Genomic DNA, 18,110 nt, shown 5'->3' with positions numbered 1-18,110 from the left:
TACTCTAATATTATTTGTTCTGGTCCTTAAATAAAGATCAAGAAAATGAGAGCACTCTGATGTCACAAGCTGTGGCCAAGAGTTCATAAGGCTACGAAGAACTACACAAAATATCACCCTTTACTTATATTGAATTTATTTTATAAATATGTTGTTATCCCTCAGAATCTCATCTGTGAGATGGGTGATCATATCAAACAAACAACAAACACCATGTAGAGGAGGGGAAGGATCGTTGGAAAACAAAACAAAACAAGAACAGCCTGGAAAATAAAACTAAACATAGATGGGTGAAAAAAGGAAGAACTGAGAAAACAAACCAAGGGTTGAAAAGTAAGATAGATTGAAGAAAACGTAAAAGATACAAAACTTTTACCCTTAAGAAAGAAGGGATTTGAGCTAAAATACTGCTGAAAATCTGAGCAAAATTTCAGTGTATTGGACCCATCTGAAAGTTTTTGTCCAGAAAGAAGGGTTCATATTAGTTGAGCATCTTTCATATTAAAAGAAGGTGAAACCAAAATCTAAGAAATACTTAATCTGGATATCAATTCTGTTCCATGCTTGTGGGTTAGAGTAGAATAAGGTACATCAATTATTAACTATTAATACAACTATGGGTTACTTTCTCCAATATAAATGAAGGAAAAAGATCAATGACTTTGTAGGCAAATCCTTTTCAGTTTGTTTTTTAAATATTAATTGATCATAAATCATAATAAATACTGATTATTTGAATTATCCTTTTGCTTCATTATCCATTGTACCCACCGACCCATGATCAAATATGTTCCCACATAACTGAAATGTAGCAATTCTATAAATCCAGCAGATGGCAGCAAATAGCTGCTTTTAGCTCATGTAAAACAAAAAATAATTAAATAAGATCAAATCAAATGAAAATCTTTATCATGGTTATTGACTAGCATAAAATAATGTAGAACAATAAAAATTTCATTAACACTAAAATCTACATGAAAAGTAAGTGTATATGAAAACTACACAATGGAATATTGTTGTTAGCTGCGAAGTCGTGTCCGACCCATCGCGACCCTATGGACAATGTTCCTCCAGGCCTTCCTGTCCTCTACCATCTTCTGGAGTCCATTTAAGCTCACGCCTACTGCTTCAGTGACTCCATCCAGCCACCTCATTCTCTGTCGTCCCATTCTTCTATTGCCCTCAATCTTTCCCAGCATTAGGCTCTTCTCCAGTGAGTCCTTCCTTCTCATTAGGTGGCCAAAGTATCTGAGTTTTAGCTTCAGGATCTGGCCTTCTAAAGAGCAGTCAGGGTTGATCTCCTCTAGGACTGACCGGTTTGATCGCCTTGCAGTCCAAGGGACTTGCAGGAGTCTTTTCCAGCACCATAGTTCAAAGGCCTCAATTCTTTGGCGCTCAGCCTTTCTTATGGTCCAACTTTCACTGCCATACATTGCAACTGGGAAGACCATAGCCTTGACTATACGCACTTTTGTTGACAGGGTAATGTCTCTGCTTTTTAGTGTGCTGTCTAGATTTGCCATGTCTTTCCTCCCCAGGAGCAAAGAAATTCCAAAGAAAGGCAGTGCCAAAGAATGTTTAAACTATCGCACCATTGCACTCATTTCTCATGCTAGTAAAGTCATGCTTAAAATCCTACAAGCTAGACTTCAGCAGTATGTGGATCGAGAACTACCAGAAGTACAGGCAGGATTTCGAAGAGGCAGAGGAACTAGAGATCAAATTGCCAACATATGCTGGATCATGGAGAAAGCTAGGGAGTTCCAGAAAAACATCTACTTCTACTTCATTGACTATGCTAAAGCCTTTGATTGTGTGGATCATAACAAACTGTGGCAAGTTCTTAAAGAGATGGGAGTGCCAGACCATCTTATTTGTCTCTTGAGAAACCTATATGTGGGCCAAGAAGCAACAGTGAGAACTGGACACGGAACCACTGATCGGTTCAAAATTGGGAAAGGAGTCCGGCAAGGCTGTATACTGTCGCCCTGCCTATTTAACTTATATGCAGAGCACATCATGAGAAAGGCAGGGCTAGATAATCAAAAGTTGGAATTAAGATTGTCGGAAGAAATATCAACAACCTAAGATATGCAGATGATACCACTCTAATGGCAGAAAGTGAAGAAGAACTAAAGAGCCTCTTGTAGCGGGTGAAGAAGGAGAGTGCAAAACTTGGGTTGAAACTTAACATTAAGAAAACCAAGATCATGGCATCCGGCCCTCTCAATTCCTGGCAAATAGATGGGGAAGAAATAAAGGTAGTGACAGATTTTATTTTCCTGGGCTCCAAGATCACTACAGATGGGGACTGTAGCCAAGAAATTAAAAAAATACAATGGAATATAAATTGTATTAAAATAGCATATTAATTAATATCTTGATAAACTTGATTTTACATTTAGACTAATAAAAGGTATTAAGGTTTATCCTGCACTAAAATGAGCTTTATAACAACATATAATAATAAAAATTAAGGGGCTAAAATGATACCAAAACAAAGACCTACCTTTTTATGATCTAATATTTCAGTTAAATCAAAATGTATTTAGTCAAAATCCAATCCAATTCAAGATACATAATAGCTATAAATGATGATAATGCTAATAATTACGATGATGTGAGATTCCTTATGGTTGTGCAGCAAGGCTATGTATTTCCAAGACTACTCTTAGAGGTAGTTACTCACAAGGTTTCCGTGCTAAAAAAATGTAGCCACAGTGTATATTATTTATCTAATAAAAGATACTGAATATACAATTTAACAGGACATTAACCAAAGATTTGAGGAGGGGATTCAATAAAGATTTTCTAAGATCTCTGTAAAAATTCCAGTATAGCACTAGAACCCAATGGCTCGTGCATCACACAGACAAACCCTTTCTCAAAGGCCATCTTACTCAACTTACCTTCAAGAACTGCTGAAGGTAAAATATTAAATTGCAGTACTTGTGGTAGCTTCAGTGCGCTGCCTAGAGGCTCAGTCTTCTCCTAGCCTTCCAGAGGCTAGGTAGACCAGTCCCACCATCAGCTGCCAGAGGTCAGTCAAAACAGTCAAGCTGGCAGGAAGTTAGAAATAATGTCCATATCCAGTGCTTTTATTGCTCTCAATCATTCTGTTTGTTTGCTTAGGTAAGAAAATATTTCTGAAATGATGAGCTAGTAGTACATAAAGCTGTTTTAGGACCATGTGGTATATTTTTCAATTAAATGGTGCAGTACCAAATCTGACTTACAATAGAACAACTTGTTTTGCTCTGGAGCTAAACAATTATCTTCTAGTTGTTCTACAAAGTATAAGTGCCTAACTTAGATTTTGCTAATTATATTTATTGGCTACACCTTCTTTCTTTTCTTTTTTAAAAACAGAGATAATAATAGTCATAACCTGGGCATATCTATTGATAAAAATGAAAAGGAAAGATAGAAATTGGAACATAGAGATCAGAATTGGTTCATAGTTGGACACAGAGTTCTTAGCTAGGCTTTGTCCTCTGGGACAAAGACTGTGGCAAACCTCTTTTGTACTGCTATCAAGAAGAGTTCTTGAACATGTTCCTGTATTTACTGTAAACTAAACTGGACTCAAGGGAGTCCAGGAAAGAAAAACCAAATGTACAGATACAGAATAGGTGGCATCTGCCTCAATAGTAACAACTGTGAGAAGGATTTTGGAGTTCTAGTGGACAATCACTTAAATATGAGCCAGCAGTGTGCTGCAGCAGCCAAAAAAACTAAAGCAGTCCTACACTGCATTAACAGAGGAATAGAATCAAGACCACGTGAAGTGTTAATACATTTTATAATGCCTAGGTAAGATCACACTTGGAATATTGCATCCGGTTTTATGCATAAAATGAAGACGGGAGTCGATTTTAATGGCCATGCCAATACCAGACATATATGTCCAAAACCTGAGTAAAGAGTGACTTAAAACAAGTGATGCTGTATTTTTTTATCAAAGTCCTTGTGTTCTCAATACTATACCTATGGGCAATATTCAGTAACAACATGCCAGATATGTTGAGTTATTGTTGTCTTGTAATATTTATAAAGTCACAAGAACTTAATGTTATTTTAAATCAATAGTTTGCTAAAACATGATTATTATTTCTTTGAGGTGGCATCACCTGTGTAAAACTTCTATTATGATTTCTAATGCTAATAGCAGGGGTAATATTTTCTGCGAGGGGTAAGATGTTCTGTGAGAATGACTGGGCTATGCTAACAGCCTAATTCTGTAAAGAAATTGCTGCTTAATACTGCTTGCATGCATTCTTAAAATAATGTACAGAAAACAAGAAATATACCAGAAGATTCTCAGGTTTGATGTCTCTGTGGACAATACTGAGACCATGAAGATATTTCAGTGCACTGGCTAGATTGTAGACCATGGCACTTCCATCACGCTCTGTGTATTTTGTTGAAGATGTAATAGCATCAAAAAGATCTCCTCCCTGTAAATAAAAATGCAGATGAAAATCAAAGAATTTACAAACAAAACTGTAAGTTACATCACTGTTGAAAGGAAATGAGAAAAAAAATGAAACCATTTATATTATTAATTTTTAGATAAAAGACATAGCTTAATTTAAGAGTTAGTAACATTAAGAATTTATTTAGGAAGGTAATATTTGTATTAACAGTTCCATATGAAATGATGTAGACAAATAAAAAGATATATAAAAATAAAGCTATATAAAATATGAAATGATGTAGACATATATACTGCTCAAAAAAATAAAGGGAACACAAGATAAGACATCCTACTATTAAATACAGTACATTGTGTTGTTTAAGTGTTCCCTTTATTTTTTTGAGCAAAACACACACACACACACACACACACACACACGTGTGTGTGTGTGTAATTTTTTTTAATTATTATTATTTTTGGATTTTTTGGATTGTTTTTTGGATTTTTTTTGGATTTGGATATATATTTGCAAAGCCCCACCTGGCTTCCAGAGTGAAGAATGGGATTTTGATCCATGCTTCCTTGGAGATGGGGGAGATGTCTTTAAAAAGTAACTGAGTGATGGTTAATTAATTACAGTAATTACAGTAATAGTTGGGAGTTGGTGGAGTGGTGTTCAATTGATTATGCCCCTATCTGAGCAGGCGGATAAGATGATGGAAGTTAGGGTATTATAATAAGACTTTATCTTATGTTAATCGATACACTGTACAGGCCTATACACATGAACTTTAGTATTTCCTTTAATTTCTAGAAGATTCAACAACCCATTATAATACTGTATATATGTAACAAAGATGAATTGGCTATAAAATAGTTTTAAAAGTTTAAAAGTTACGGTAAGTTTATGGTTACTTTTACCAATATATGAAACAGAAAAGTCATGGTATGCTTGTATATGACTACATAGTTTTCTGTTCAGTAACAATTAGAAATATTTCCAGATCTCTGAAATGCTCAACAACATATTATGCAATAATGGTAAACATAAACCTAAAACCTCACCTTGACCAATTCCATCACCAAATACAGCTCAGTTGCAGTATCCATTTCCTCTACTAGCATAATAATATTGGGATGTTTTACTCGGCGTAGAATTGACACTTCATTTTCAATCAAGTGTTCCTATATATTGTTAGAAGAGGAGGAAAGCATCTTTTTTTAACTAATATAATCTGAAGAATTAAGTGAGAAGCAGCAACCTAGAGTGATCTTTCCAGTATTCATCTCAATACTTGATCATATGACTATTTATCTACAAGACAATAAATTGGAATTGGAAATCCCTTTACTAATAATAGTTCCAAAATATACTAATTAAAGTTAATTTAGTATGAAAACCAATCACTGATTAGTAATATATTTGGTGTTTTCAATTGCAAGTAGCCAACTAGGTGCATCCCCATAGCTGTTTATTTAAAATATCAGAATTGTGATCCTCAGCACAGTACAAGCATTCTGTTTTCATGCACTTCATGCATTTGTGAAGAAGACTGTGGGAAGTATATGTGAATAGTTTATGAGCAAGGAACAATAGCAGTATTTGAAAAGTCCAATGTTATTTTTGTATTCATCATAAAGATAAGAAATTGATTTATGTTCAGATTGATTTTCATTACCCTAATACTTTAGTTACTAGAAACCCATGTGCTAAGTGTGAATATTCTGTGAATAAGTGGTACATCACACATTGGTTTAACAATTCGCACCTTTGTTAACCATTATCAGAGAGCATCAACAGTCTTTCTGGAACAAACATATGTCTGCTCCAAAGAAATATGTGCTGAATGGGGAAAAATGCAATATATGAATGTCAATAAGGTTGGAACTCAGTAAATGGCCTAATGCGGAAAAGGTGGAACTCATACTAAAGTTGGAATAAAGGACAGATTGAAATAACTTAAGTCACAACAATTAGTATATCAGAAGAAATAACAAATAAAATATAACATGTTGTATGTAATAAGTGCATTATTTTTGTATATAGCTGGGGTTCTTTTGTAACCTTGCATTACACTGAAAGAAAGAAGAGTTCGGATAATAATTTGCTGTGTAATTTTGCCACAAGTGAAGGGAGAGACATGTTTTGTTGGCAGAATATATTAAAGCTACATAAGCAGTTGCTGAATATCCTTCTTTGAATCGGCTAGTAAGACATTGAGAGAACACATTGCTCTTTCACTGCAGCTAAATCAAACCCTTATGGAACAGTAAACCAAAGACAATTTCACTACAATTTCTAGTAAAGCATGTACAGAACTTCACAAACTTAGTTATCATAACTCCAAGTTATGACAAATGTCTAAGCTGATACAAAAACAAGAACTGGAGACAGTCACAGACATCAAAAACCCTCTCTAGAAAAATAATATTTGAAGCATGCACCCTTCCCTATTTTGTTACAAAATATCGAATAAAGCACTAATCTACCGGTTGCTTCCTGGATCCTACTCACACAAAATATAATCAAATATTATTCTGATCATCATATTCTGAACCTGGATACTTTTTACAATTCCTACAATTATAACAGTTAAAGGCTCAGTCTACATATTCATTTATTTTAAAGTTTCCTTCTCTTATAACTTATTCTATACTTTCAACTGTGTCTCTAGTTATTCTGGTGCTGGGTTTTTTTTAAAAAAAAAAATACCCACCTTAATTTTTTTAAATAAAATTAAAGATTTAAGGGAATGGCTTAATATTACTGATTTTTTTATTTGTTCAATACCCAGTTGAATAATTTACAACTTGGACTATATGAAATTTCCCTAAGGATAATTTTGTGAATATACATGCACTGTTATAGCTTTATATGAAGAACATTTTACCCAGAAGGTATAAATGCTGTTCCAAGAAAAATATTTTCCAACAGTAGTAATAAGTGAATACTTAAAATAATTTAATATTCTGGTATTATGATACAGGAATTCAGTATTTCTTCTTTACCTTTCCACAACATTTTCCTTTGTCAATAATCTTCAGGGCAAATTCCTTTCTGGTGGATCTACAAAGAACAAAAGGGGAGAGAAGAGTGCTTAAATAATTCTTTTGTTTGAGTACACACTGTGAAAATGAAGATAGAACAGCTTTTGCTTCTTTCTCTCAGCAAGTCATGCCTGCTGTTGCCTTGACTACAAAAACCAGCCTTTCTGTTATCATTTAATTTACTGAGATATAAAACTTCACATTGTGTCCAGATTTATGGTCCGGTACTCTATATTTTTCACTCTGTTTTAATAAACATACAGCCCTATAGTTCTATAACAATATTTACAGATCTGTCAGAGAATAAGATGGACATATTTCCTTGAAATTCATTATATCAGCTACTCATTCCACATTTATATTCTTAAAGGACAAGTCATATTAGAAATATTCACCAGTGTCTATTAACTTAGACAATTCAGAGAAATCCTGTTTTGAGAAGGCAGTTGTCTTAATTATATATACAATACAATGAATCATAATTCAAATTTTTATTGAATTTAAGAAGTGCTTAATGTAGCATTATTTATGATTTCACCAGATAGTTTTGCTAACCATATTTTTCAGTGGAAAATATAAAGGTAACTTCATTTGAAAATAAAACATTGCAGAAGGAACAAATGTTATGGATTGAAATGGTGCGTCTAGTTCAGGGGTCGGCAACCTTGGCTCTTTTATGACTCGCGGACTTCAACTCCCAGAATTCCCGAGCCAGCTATGCTGGCTCGGGAATTCTGGGAATTGAAGTCCGCGAGTCATAAAAGAGCCAAGGTTGCCGACCCCTGGTCTAGTTTATATATTACTCAGTGTTACTCTTTTTTGGCTACAAGTAGTCCAAGACTTTCAACCATAATAGAGCCTACCAATTAAGATGTAAAAATTGTAAAACTGGTTATCACATGACTGACCCTATGTTATGAGTTCATTAAGTGTATGCTTGGTTTTAAAGCAAATGCTAGAGTTATTCAGGAAGCACTGTGGAACAATCCATTGTTAAGCAAACCCATTTTTTATTTATTGGCCACTTTTGCCACAAATTGAAACTAAACATCTGTTTTCAGCAAGAATGTAATAAATCATGGTCTGCATTTACTGCTGTGTAATATTGGAATAATCTAGGGAACTATAAAACACCTTTCTATTGTGACCAATTAACAAAAAGAAACACCAAGAATAAGAATAAACATTACATTCAGGCATATAGGCTATCAAATCTTGCTATACAAGCATAACACCAGAACTGCATATATTGAAGGTGGTTGGTTCAGTAGAAGTATAATACTGCTATGAAAGCACAGCTGTGTCTGCCAGGTTGTCATAGTTACAACTGCAGCCAGCTGAGAATGAAAGGGAGAAAAAGACAACTCAATAATATCTTAAGAAAAAAATAGACTGGATTGTATCAGATTTATACAAGTGGAAGAAATCTGAGCAAATAGCACTGTTCCTTAAACTTCTGCATACACGTTTCAGAGATGATACCTGCTAGTTCTCTAAATCCCCCATTCAGAATCTCTACATTAAAAAAAAAATCAAATAATTGCCATGACTACAAAATTAAAGATGTCTTCTAACTAATAAAAAAAATTCTTACCAAAAAATTAGAAGCAGTTCAGAAAAGTTGCTGTGCTATCAAGAAATACAAATAGATTCCCACTATAACCAATTAAAGCAACTGAAACCATGTCAGCCCCAAGTCAATTGTTGCTGTCTATGCTTCCAACTATTTTTTCTGTCGTTACCAGTAATTGGACACACCATTTCAAAAGATAAAAGTTCATCCTTTCATTTTGTTTTGTTTTTAAATTTATTTAGTGTAAGGCATATCATACAATGATTTGCAAAATATATTAAAATTTCACCTAGATTTTAAAAAAACCAATAAAATACCAATGTTAAAAATGTTAAAAAGCTCTATAATCAGATACCAGTGTCTAAGCCATCTAACCCCTGAATCACATCATTCATGTTAGAAAAAAAAACCCAGATATTGGGCCAGTATATGCCCTTAGCTTACAACTGGTTATGATGTGGTCTACAGTTTGATGTGGAACCCCACAGTCACACTGAAGGGAGGATACTACGCGGTGCAGGTACAAATCCTTTTCAGGATTGTCCATTGCTTGCATAGTACTTAAAAAACCTGATACCTAGGTTCATTTATATGTCTTCATATGTCTGGATCTTCAGCAACTCATTTGGCCTTCCATTGGGAATAGATGTAAAAGTTATTAAACAGATATTGTGCAAGTGGTAATGTGGGCTTCCTAGATTTGAACCTTGTTTTTAAACGAAGTTACCTTTATAATTTCCACTAAAAACTCTAATTTACACTACTGTCTTGTGGAATTTGATATCATAGTTTACTATACAAAAGGAAAAAGAATGGTGTTGGCCTATCTTTGAAAATAAAATTATTGATGCACTGACTATTCCCATTGTTTTTACTATTTGTCCCTTATATGAATTATTTATTTGCTTATTCAATTTCTATAACCTAGCATCTCAATCAAGTGTCTCTATTTAAGAAATATTTTCCCCAACCTTTCTAACAATGAACTTGGACAAAAAACAGTGAAATAGCTAGAAACACAAAACTGCAAAGAGTATCAAGAATATACATTGTAGTTTGACTAATAATATTTTTTTTTCAAAATTTCCTGCTAGTCACTGAATTAGTATATATAATCCATTATCATGATGAGCACTATGCTCCCCCCCAGGTAAATAGATAAATATTTTTGATATTTATCATCACATGCCAACAATAGTTAAGAGATTTGTAGTACAGATTTCCAGTTTTCTAACATGTGCCAGAAAGGAGGAAGAACCTTTGAAATTCTCCTTGAAATTACAATAATTTGCCTATATGTTCTCAATGTTCATTCTAAAGTTGCAATGAAATAATGTTATATATACTCACCGTTCTATGCATTCCTTTACCACAGCAAAATTACCATCACCAATCACCTTTCCTACTTTGTACTTTTCAAGAATGGTGGATGTCTCAGAGTACTTGTTTCCATTTATACCTTCAAGATACAAAAAGGTAAATGTTAGAGAAAATACAAACAATTGCTATAGAATTGTTAAAATATAAACATAAACAGTTGCTATAAAATTGTTAAAAAATCAAAATAAAATGAATCCAAAATGGAAGAAAAAGTTTAAGTAAGGGTCTTTATTTATTAAGACTTTAAACAAGAAATATAAAAACAAAAATAGTTAAAAGAAGGAGAAGAAATGAAGGAGGGAAAGATAAAGCCAAAAGTGAAAAAAAAAGAAATAATGAAAATATAAAGGAGTAACTTCTGATTTTCTTTTGCAGCAGTTGTAAGTTTTAAATGTAAATTAACCTCTTACTCTACAGAGAAAACATGACTTTCATTTTTTCTATATTCTATTTTTTTCTAATCATGATATCCACATATCATAAATTCATTCTTTTCTGTTTCACGCAAAAAGTTGATACAGGGTTTCCAGTCAGCATTAAACTTATATATACGTTCTTTGATCAAAGATGTTCTAAGATGAAAGAGACTGTGTTGCTTTGCTAAAATTTACAGCCCCTTCACATTTGCAAAGGCCACAAGAGGCTTCTGGACGTGAAGCAGCTGCACCAAAGTTACTTCCATTCTTGCTAAAGAAATGTTATCTTAGTATTCTGCAGCATGACTTGCTAAAATCCTGAAGCCTGGGCCACTGGAGAAATCTGTGAAGACATCCCCACATCACGAAAGCCAGAGAAGGCTGTGACCCACAGCCTTCTTTAAGAATTATGCCCTCCAGCTTGTATTGAGAGAGATTGCCCTTGCTGTCCTGTCTTTGCGTTTTAGGATATTACCAAGCTTCTCCCTGAAGCTGAAGTGTTCTCCAGCACTTCCTAAAGCCAGAAGTACCTCCTTAGAAACGTCTGACTTTTGCAAATGAGCCAACAGAAAACTTGAAGACAACAGGAAGTGTTTCATTGCAATAAAGTATACTTCAATAAAGAGAATTCAGTTACTTTTAGAGCACGATTTTCTTAAATAAGGCCAAATTAAGTTGCCTTGCTCATTTTTCTAATGCAGACATATGAAACTTATGGCCTGTGGGCCAAATCCAGCCCGCGATGGGCCCAAATACGGCCCACAGTGCATTATATACGTAAACAAACGTTAGCAATAAGTTAAAACCGTTTATTCCATTATTACTGTGAGGGGAAAACAAATCTGACAGGAGAACACGCGGGAACTTTGACAGCTGTCAAGGTTCCCCGCCAGGGCGCAGGCGCAGCCACTGACAGCTCGCGGCTGTCAAAACACTGAGCCATGCGGAAACAAGAACTGTCAAGAGAAGACGGCGATGATTGGTTCGGTTAGACGCGGCGCCAAAAGGAACAATCCTGATTGGTCCTCACTGACAGCTGCCGGCTATAAAAGCCGGACAAGTTATTCTGTTTTTGCCTTGCTCTAAATAAACATCTAGTTAAGTAACCTGTCGTCCCGAGTGGTCCTTCGGCTACTTCACTGGCGACGAAGGTGGGATCGCTCCAGAGCTGAAGTCACGGCCGAGGAAGAGAGTTCCCGGCCAGAGCTGTCACTGGAAGTTTTAACTTCCCAACGGAGCGAGACCAGGACCGGACGACATGGCCAACTTCGGGCGTGTGAGGGAATTCGATACCCGCCATCCGGAGAGATGGCAATCACACCTGGGGCAAGTCGAGGGATTCCTTGTCAGTAAAATCACTGACGACAGAGCAAAGGCCGCCGCTCTCCTGTACATCAGCGGGCCCCCGGTATACAACACTGCCGTCGGGCTGTTCAGCCCGGTACCCATCACCGAAGTCTCCTACGCGGACCTGGTAGACCAGCTTAACAAACATTATATGCCGGCCCGCTCGGAGCTGTATTGGCGAGTACAATTCGCCCAGAAGAAGCAGCGACCGGACGAGCCTGCAAACGACTTCATCGCCGGGGTCAGGCACGCTGCTCGTAACTGCTGTTTCCCCGACCTGGAAGACCGCATCAGAGACCAGGTGGTGATAGGGTTGAGGGACGAGCGTCTTCAGAAAAAACTGACATCAAAACCTGACATGAGTCTAGCCGAATTGACCCGAGAGATAATGGCCTACGAATATAACCACAAGAAAAAACCGACCACCACAACTCCTGAAAGTCCAGCAACCGTGTACCAAGAAAACGTGACCCTCAGTGACAGCGACGAGTCGGTGGACTTCACAGACGGTGAGGCCCTTCAGCGCAGGATGGAACGTCGGCAACAGCGGAGAAGTGACACGTCAGATCGCCGAAGAGCCAGGAACCCCCCGCCACCACGAAACGAGCAACGGGCCACCTGTGCCAGCTGCGTGGGCAACCATGCCCGGGGAAGCTGCCGGTTCCGAAACGCAAAATGCCACAATTGCGGAAAAACCGGCCACATCAAACCAGTGTGCCGAAGCCGGCCCCGCGACAACGTGCATGATCTGGAGGCCAATTCCCCAGGTAGGCCAACCACCCAGGCCAACGTAGGGGGAACACCAGGGGTCCGAGTGGAAACAATAGATAAGGTGCATAGCCTGAGTTCAAAAGTAAGGCTCAGGGTAAAAATTCAGGGAGTCACCTGCCCCATGGAGGTGGACTCCGGGTCAGCAGTCTCCTTAATATCATTCAAAACATATCAGGAGATCTGCCGGCGAAGCAATAGGGAAATTCCCCTTAGAAAAACCCAGGTCCATCTAGCAGATTTCCAAAAAAACCCCATTCCTCTAGAAGGGAAGGCTAAGGTCGCTGTAGAATACAAAAAATTCAAGGGACCCCTAGAAGTCTTAGTGACTCCAGGAAACCGCACCAACCTAATCGGGCTGAACTGGTTCAACCCTCTGGGCATCGCCATTACTGGGGTAAACACAGTCCAAGCCTCTAGCCTCGAAGCCGTCTGCAACAAGTATGCAGACGTCTTTGATGGCACTCTGGGAAAATACACTGGCCCCCCCATCTCCTTACAATTAAACCAAACCATCCAGCCCATAAAGATAAGGGCTAGGAGGGTTCCATTTGCCCTAAAAGAAAAAATAGAAAACGAGCTAGAACGCCTCGTAGGACTAGGGGTGCTAGAACCTACTGAAGGGGGAAGCTGGGAGACCCCAATAGTCACCCCTGTTAAACCTAACGGGGAAATTAGATTATGTGCAGACTATAAGGCGACCCTCAACTTAGCCCTCAGCCCCCATGCTTACCCGGTGCCAGCGGTAAGGGACGTATTTGCTTCCATCCGCTCCGGCGCCATTTTCGTAAAACTTGATCTGACGCAGGCGTACTTGCAACTGCCTGTCACAAATGACACCGCGGAAGCTCAAACAATTGTCACCCACCGCGGTGCCTTTAAAGTGAAAAGACTCCAATTTGGCATATCGGCAGCCCCGGGTATCTTCCAAGGTATCATGAAGAAAACCTTGAAAGGAATACCCGGGGTCTGCCCCTATTTCGACGATGTTCTCATCGCCGGAGAAAATGAGGCAAACTTAGCTGACAGACTGTCAGCTGTGCTGAGCCGGCTCAGAGAAGCCGGTCTCAAACTAAAACGCGAAAAGTGCTCCATCGGAGTCACTTCCACAGAATTCCTAGGGTACAAAATAGACGGCCAAGGCATTCACCCCACCACAGAAAAACTAAAGGCTATTCAGACAGCTCCCAGCCCAAAGAATAAACAAGAACTCCAAGCCTTTTTGGGGTTATTAAACTTCTATCATGCTTTCCTTCCCCACAAAGCCACGATAGCTGAGCCTCTCCATAGGCTCCTAGACAAGGGAACTGCCTGGTCCTGGACCAAAACACATGAAAATAGCTTCCAGTCATTAAAAAAAATTATCTGTGACAGTTCAACAATCACCCTCTTCCGAGAAGACACACCAATATGCATCGCTTGCGATGCATCTCCCTATGGAATTGGGGCAGTATTAAGTCATCTATACAAGGATGGCACCCAAAGACCCATAGCTTTTTATTCGCGCACCCTGTCAAAAGCTGAAAGGAACTACGCACAAATCGATAGAGAAGCACTAGCAATAGTCGCAGGGGTAAAAAAGTTCCATGACTACCTCTATGGGAGACTCTTTACCATATTCACAGATCACAAACCCCTACTAGGAATATTCACTTGGAATAAAACAACCCCGCAGATTCTTTCACCAAGAATACTGCGTTGGTCCACTTTCTTATCAGCATATTCATACAAATTAATACATAAACCAGGGAAGGAATTAGGACACGCAGACTGCCTCAGCAGGCTGCCAATTCAAGGCGAGGAGCTAGACCCAGCCCCGGCTGGGCTAATTCTAGCAATATCCCAACTTCCTGACTGCCCCCTCTCTGCTAAGATTATAGCTAACAATTCAGCTAAAGACAAAATACTCAGCAGAATCCTCAGGTGGACAACAACAGGATGGCCAGCAAAGAACCCACACCCTCAATTCCAGCCTTACTATAACAGGAAAAATGAAATGTCTTCACATATGGGATGCCTTTTATGGGGAAACAGGGTAGTAATACCCGACAAAAACACAGCCCAAACATTAGACATCTTACACGAAGGACATCCAGGCATAGTCAAAATGAAAGCTCTGGCCAGAAGTTATGTCTGGTGGCCTGGCATTGATAAAGAGATAGAAAAATATGTGGGAGGGTGCTACACCTGTCAAGCAACACGAAGCGAGCCACCCCAAGCCCCAATTCACAAATGGGAAACTACAAAAAACCCATGGTCACGCATACATCTAGATTTCGCAGGACCAATCCAAGGGCAGAGTTTCCTAATAGTAGTTGACAGCTATTCTAAATGGTTAGAAATGATTCCCCTTAGAAAAACCACTTCAGGAGCCACCATACAAGCCCTTAGGAAAATATTCGCCACCCACGGCCTCCCAGATACCATGGTCTCAGACAATGGACCTCAATTCACCTCTCGTGAATTTCAGATGTTCGCTATGAAGAACTGTATTAGACTGGTCACGTCTGCACCGTTCCACCCATCGACGAACGGGATGGCCGAAATTATGGTGCGCTCAACCAAAGAAGCTTTAAAAAAATTTGTAAGAGGAAACTGGCAGCGTCAACTCAGCCAGTTCCTAATGTCACAACATACAACTCAATGCACAACAACCGGCAAGACACCTGCAGAACTAAGATGGGGGAGGAGACTGATAACGCGGCTCGACAGACTACATCCAGACACTTACACCGCAGAAACAGATCACCCCCCCACCCCGTACATTTAAACCTGGGCAAATGATATGGGCACGGTCATACACAAACAAAAACAAATGGGTCCAAGGGACAGTGCTACAACAAACAGGACCCATTTCTTATCTAATATCCACACATAGTGACGGCAATCTACGACGGCATATCGATCAGCTCAGGCCAAGACAACCACAACACAGCCCAGACCCCCAACCACGGGACCACCAACTTCCACCCCCCGCAGAAATGTTGCCGATACCAAATCAAGAGGAGGAGGATCAAGAGAACTTACTACCACCAGAGCCAGACATCGCCCCACCCCCAAGGCGCTCCAACAGGAACAGAAGAGCCCCAGCATATTTGAAGGACTACCAGTGGGCCGGCTCCAACAACCAACAAGGGGGAGGGAACGCTCCAGGGGAGGGGTAAGGGGTGTATTATATACGTAAACAAACGTTAGCAATAAGTTAAAACCGTTTATTCCATTATTACTGTGAGGGGAAAACAAATCTGACAGGAGAACACACGGGAACTTTGACAGCTGTCAAAGTTCCCCGCCAGGGCGCAGGCGCAGCCACTGACAGCTCGCGGCTGTCAAAACACCGAGCCATGCGGAAACAAGAACTGTCAAGAGAAGACGGCGATGATTGGTTTGGTTAGACGCGGCGCCAAAAGGAACGATCCTGATTGGTCCTCACTGACAGCTGCCGGCTATAAAAGCCGGACAAGTTATTCTGTTTTTGCCTTGCTCTAAATAAACATCTAGTTAAGTAACCTGTCGTCCCGAGTGGTCCTTCGGCTACTTCACACAGGGCCACCCTGGAGAAAAGGGACTGGCCCCGCTGCTGGCCCATCCTAGCCCGCATAGGAGGTGGTGAGCACACAGTACCCAGCGATGCCCGGAAGAAGCCACAGCCCACTGCCCCTCAGTGGCCCATCAGCCAGCGAATCCTGGGGTCCTGCAACCTGCACAGTGTAGGTTGGTCCGAGTGCTGTGGCCACTGGGGGAAGTATGCGATCCAGCCTGCCGGATGCACCGGCCGGCCACCTGCCCTATCCCAGCCATGGCAAGCACAGGCAAGAAAAGATGGACAGTGGAGCCAGGGTGAGCAGCCCAGCCTGTTGCTGTAACTGTCATGCCATGGCCACTGCTCCATAGCCCTCGCTGTCCAACTTCATCCTCCAACTCTGCTGCACTTGTGAGACAAGCATCCCACCTGCCACAACCCCGGCAAACAGGAAGGGCAGGGAGCCCTCCATTTCCAAGAGACAGCCAGGATTCCCCTCCCCACTCCACCCAAGCCCAGTCCTGGAGTTCCCCCACGTGCAGCCAGGTGCCCCCTGGAAACAGTGCTGGACTGGATCACAGGGTCCTGGCACCCTGGGAGCTTGGGGACCAGGCTGGGGGCCTTCCTCCTATTGCCCAGGACCCCAGGCAGGGGTGTCCCCATCCAGGGCCCCCTAAGGCTCCTTCTATGGACCATGCCCCGCTGCCTGCCCAGTCCCACCCCCCTCTGCTGGAGACCCCCAGATTCATCCCAGATCCCTGCCTGGCCCCCCACAGGCACCCCTGATGTGAGTGATATCAAGCCAGCCACGCCCATCCATCCACACCCACCCACTCAGCCGCACCCATCCACCCAGCCACCCCCACCCAGTTCTCCAAGGGCAACCACAATGCTGATGTGGCCTTCATTGTCAACCCTTGTTCTAATGTATTCAAAATGCAGCCAGGTGCAGTGGTTAAGGCATCACACCAGAAACCAGGAGAGTAAATTCTAGTTCTTTCTTAGGCTTGAAACAAGCTACATAATTTTGGGCTACTCATTCTCTCTCAGTCCTAGGAAGAAGTCAAGAGCAAGCTACTTCTGAAATCTTGCCAAGAAGACTCCAGGGACTTGTCCAGGCAGTCACCAGGAGTCAACACTGACTCAAAAACAATGCATGCTCACACACAAACATATTTAATTTGTATGCTGTGATTCTCTTATAGTCTTCATTAATTCAAAGCTCTTCTGAAGTGCTAGGAATAAAAATACAGTATAGGTGAAAAAACCCCAGGGTTGGAAAGGGATGTGGTAATGCAATACAAAGACTAAAAATTCAAAATAAATTTAAATGTTTGCTAATAAAAGAACATCTAGATTTTATTTTCTAAAAGAGGAAATATATTCCAATTCAGTCTTTGTCTAACTTTGCTGAATATTAATATTATACCTACCTATTGAATTTTATTGGTTAGTAATAATAAAGATCATGTTAATATTAATAATTGTATGAACATTTGTTTACTTTATAGGGACTGCAGTATTACAAAAAGGAAGTTATTTGTATGCTTTATTAAGTGCAAATGCAAAAGCTTATATATGATTACAGGACACAATTTTAGCCTCCAAATAACTTTATCTTTGACCTTCCATTCATCA

At 39.8% G+C, this 18,110-nt stretch overlaps 1 protein-coding gene across 1 annotated transcript in view; it reads right to left on the bottom strand.

Annotated features, from left to right (window-relative positions):
* DCLK2 (doublecortin like kinase 2) overlaps nt 1-18,110 on the bottom strand; it is a gene marked incomplete at both ends in the record, with an annotated part of 70,664 nt that overhangs the window by 12,973 nt on the left and 39,581 nt on the right. Inside the window, 4 exons of the mRNA XM_083367055.1 lie at nt 4,311-4,457; nt 5,483-5,602; nt 7,427-7,484; nt 10,389-10,497. Of these exons, the coding sequence (XP_083223181.1) occupies nt 4,311-4,457; nt 5,483-5,602; nt 7,427-7,484; nt 10,389-10,497 (434 nt within the window). The remainder of the gene's footprint in view (nt 1-4,310; nt 4,458-5,482; nt 5,603-7,426; nt 7,485-10,388; nt 10,498-18,110) is intronic.

This window comes from Vipera ursinii, assembly GCF_947247035.1.
Source record: "Vipera ursinii genome assembly, chromosome: 7".
In the NCBI taxonomy this organism is placed as follows: Eukaryota; Metazoa; Chordata; class Lepidosauria; order Squamata; family Viperidae; genus Vipera; species Vipera ursinii.
Note: the sequence above shows the minus strand (reverse complement) of the source record. Positions and strands in the feature narration are given on the sequence as shown.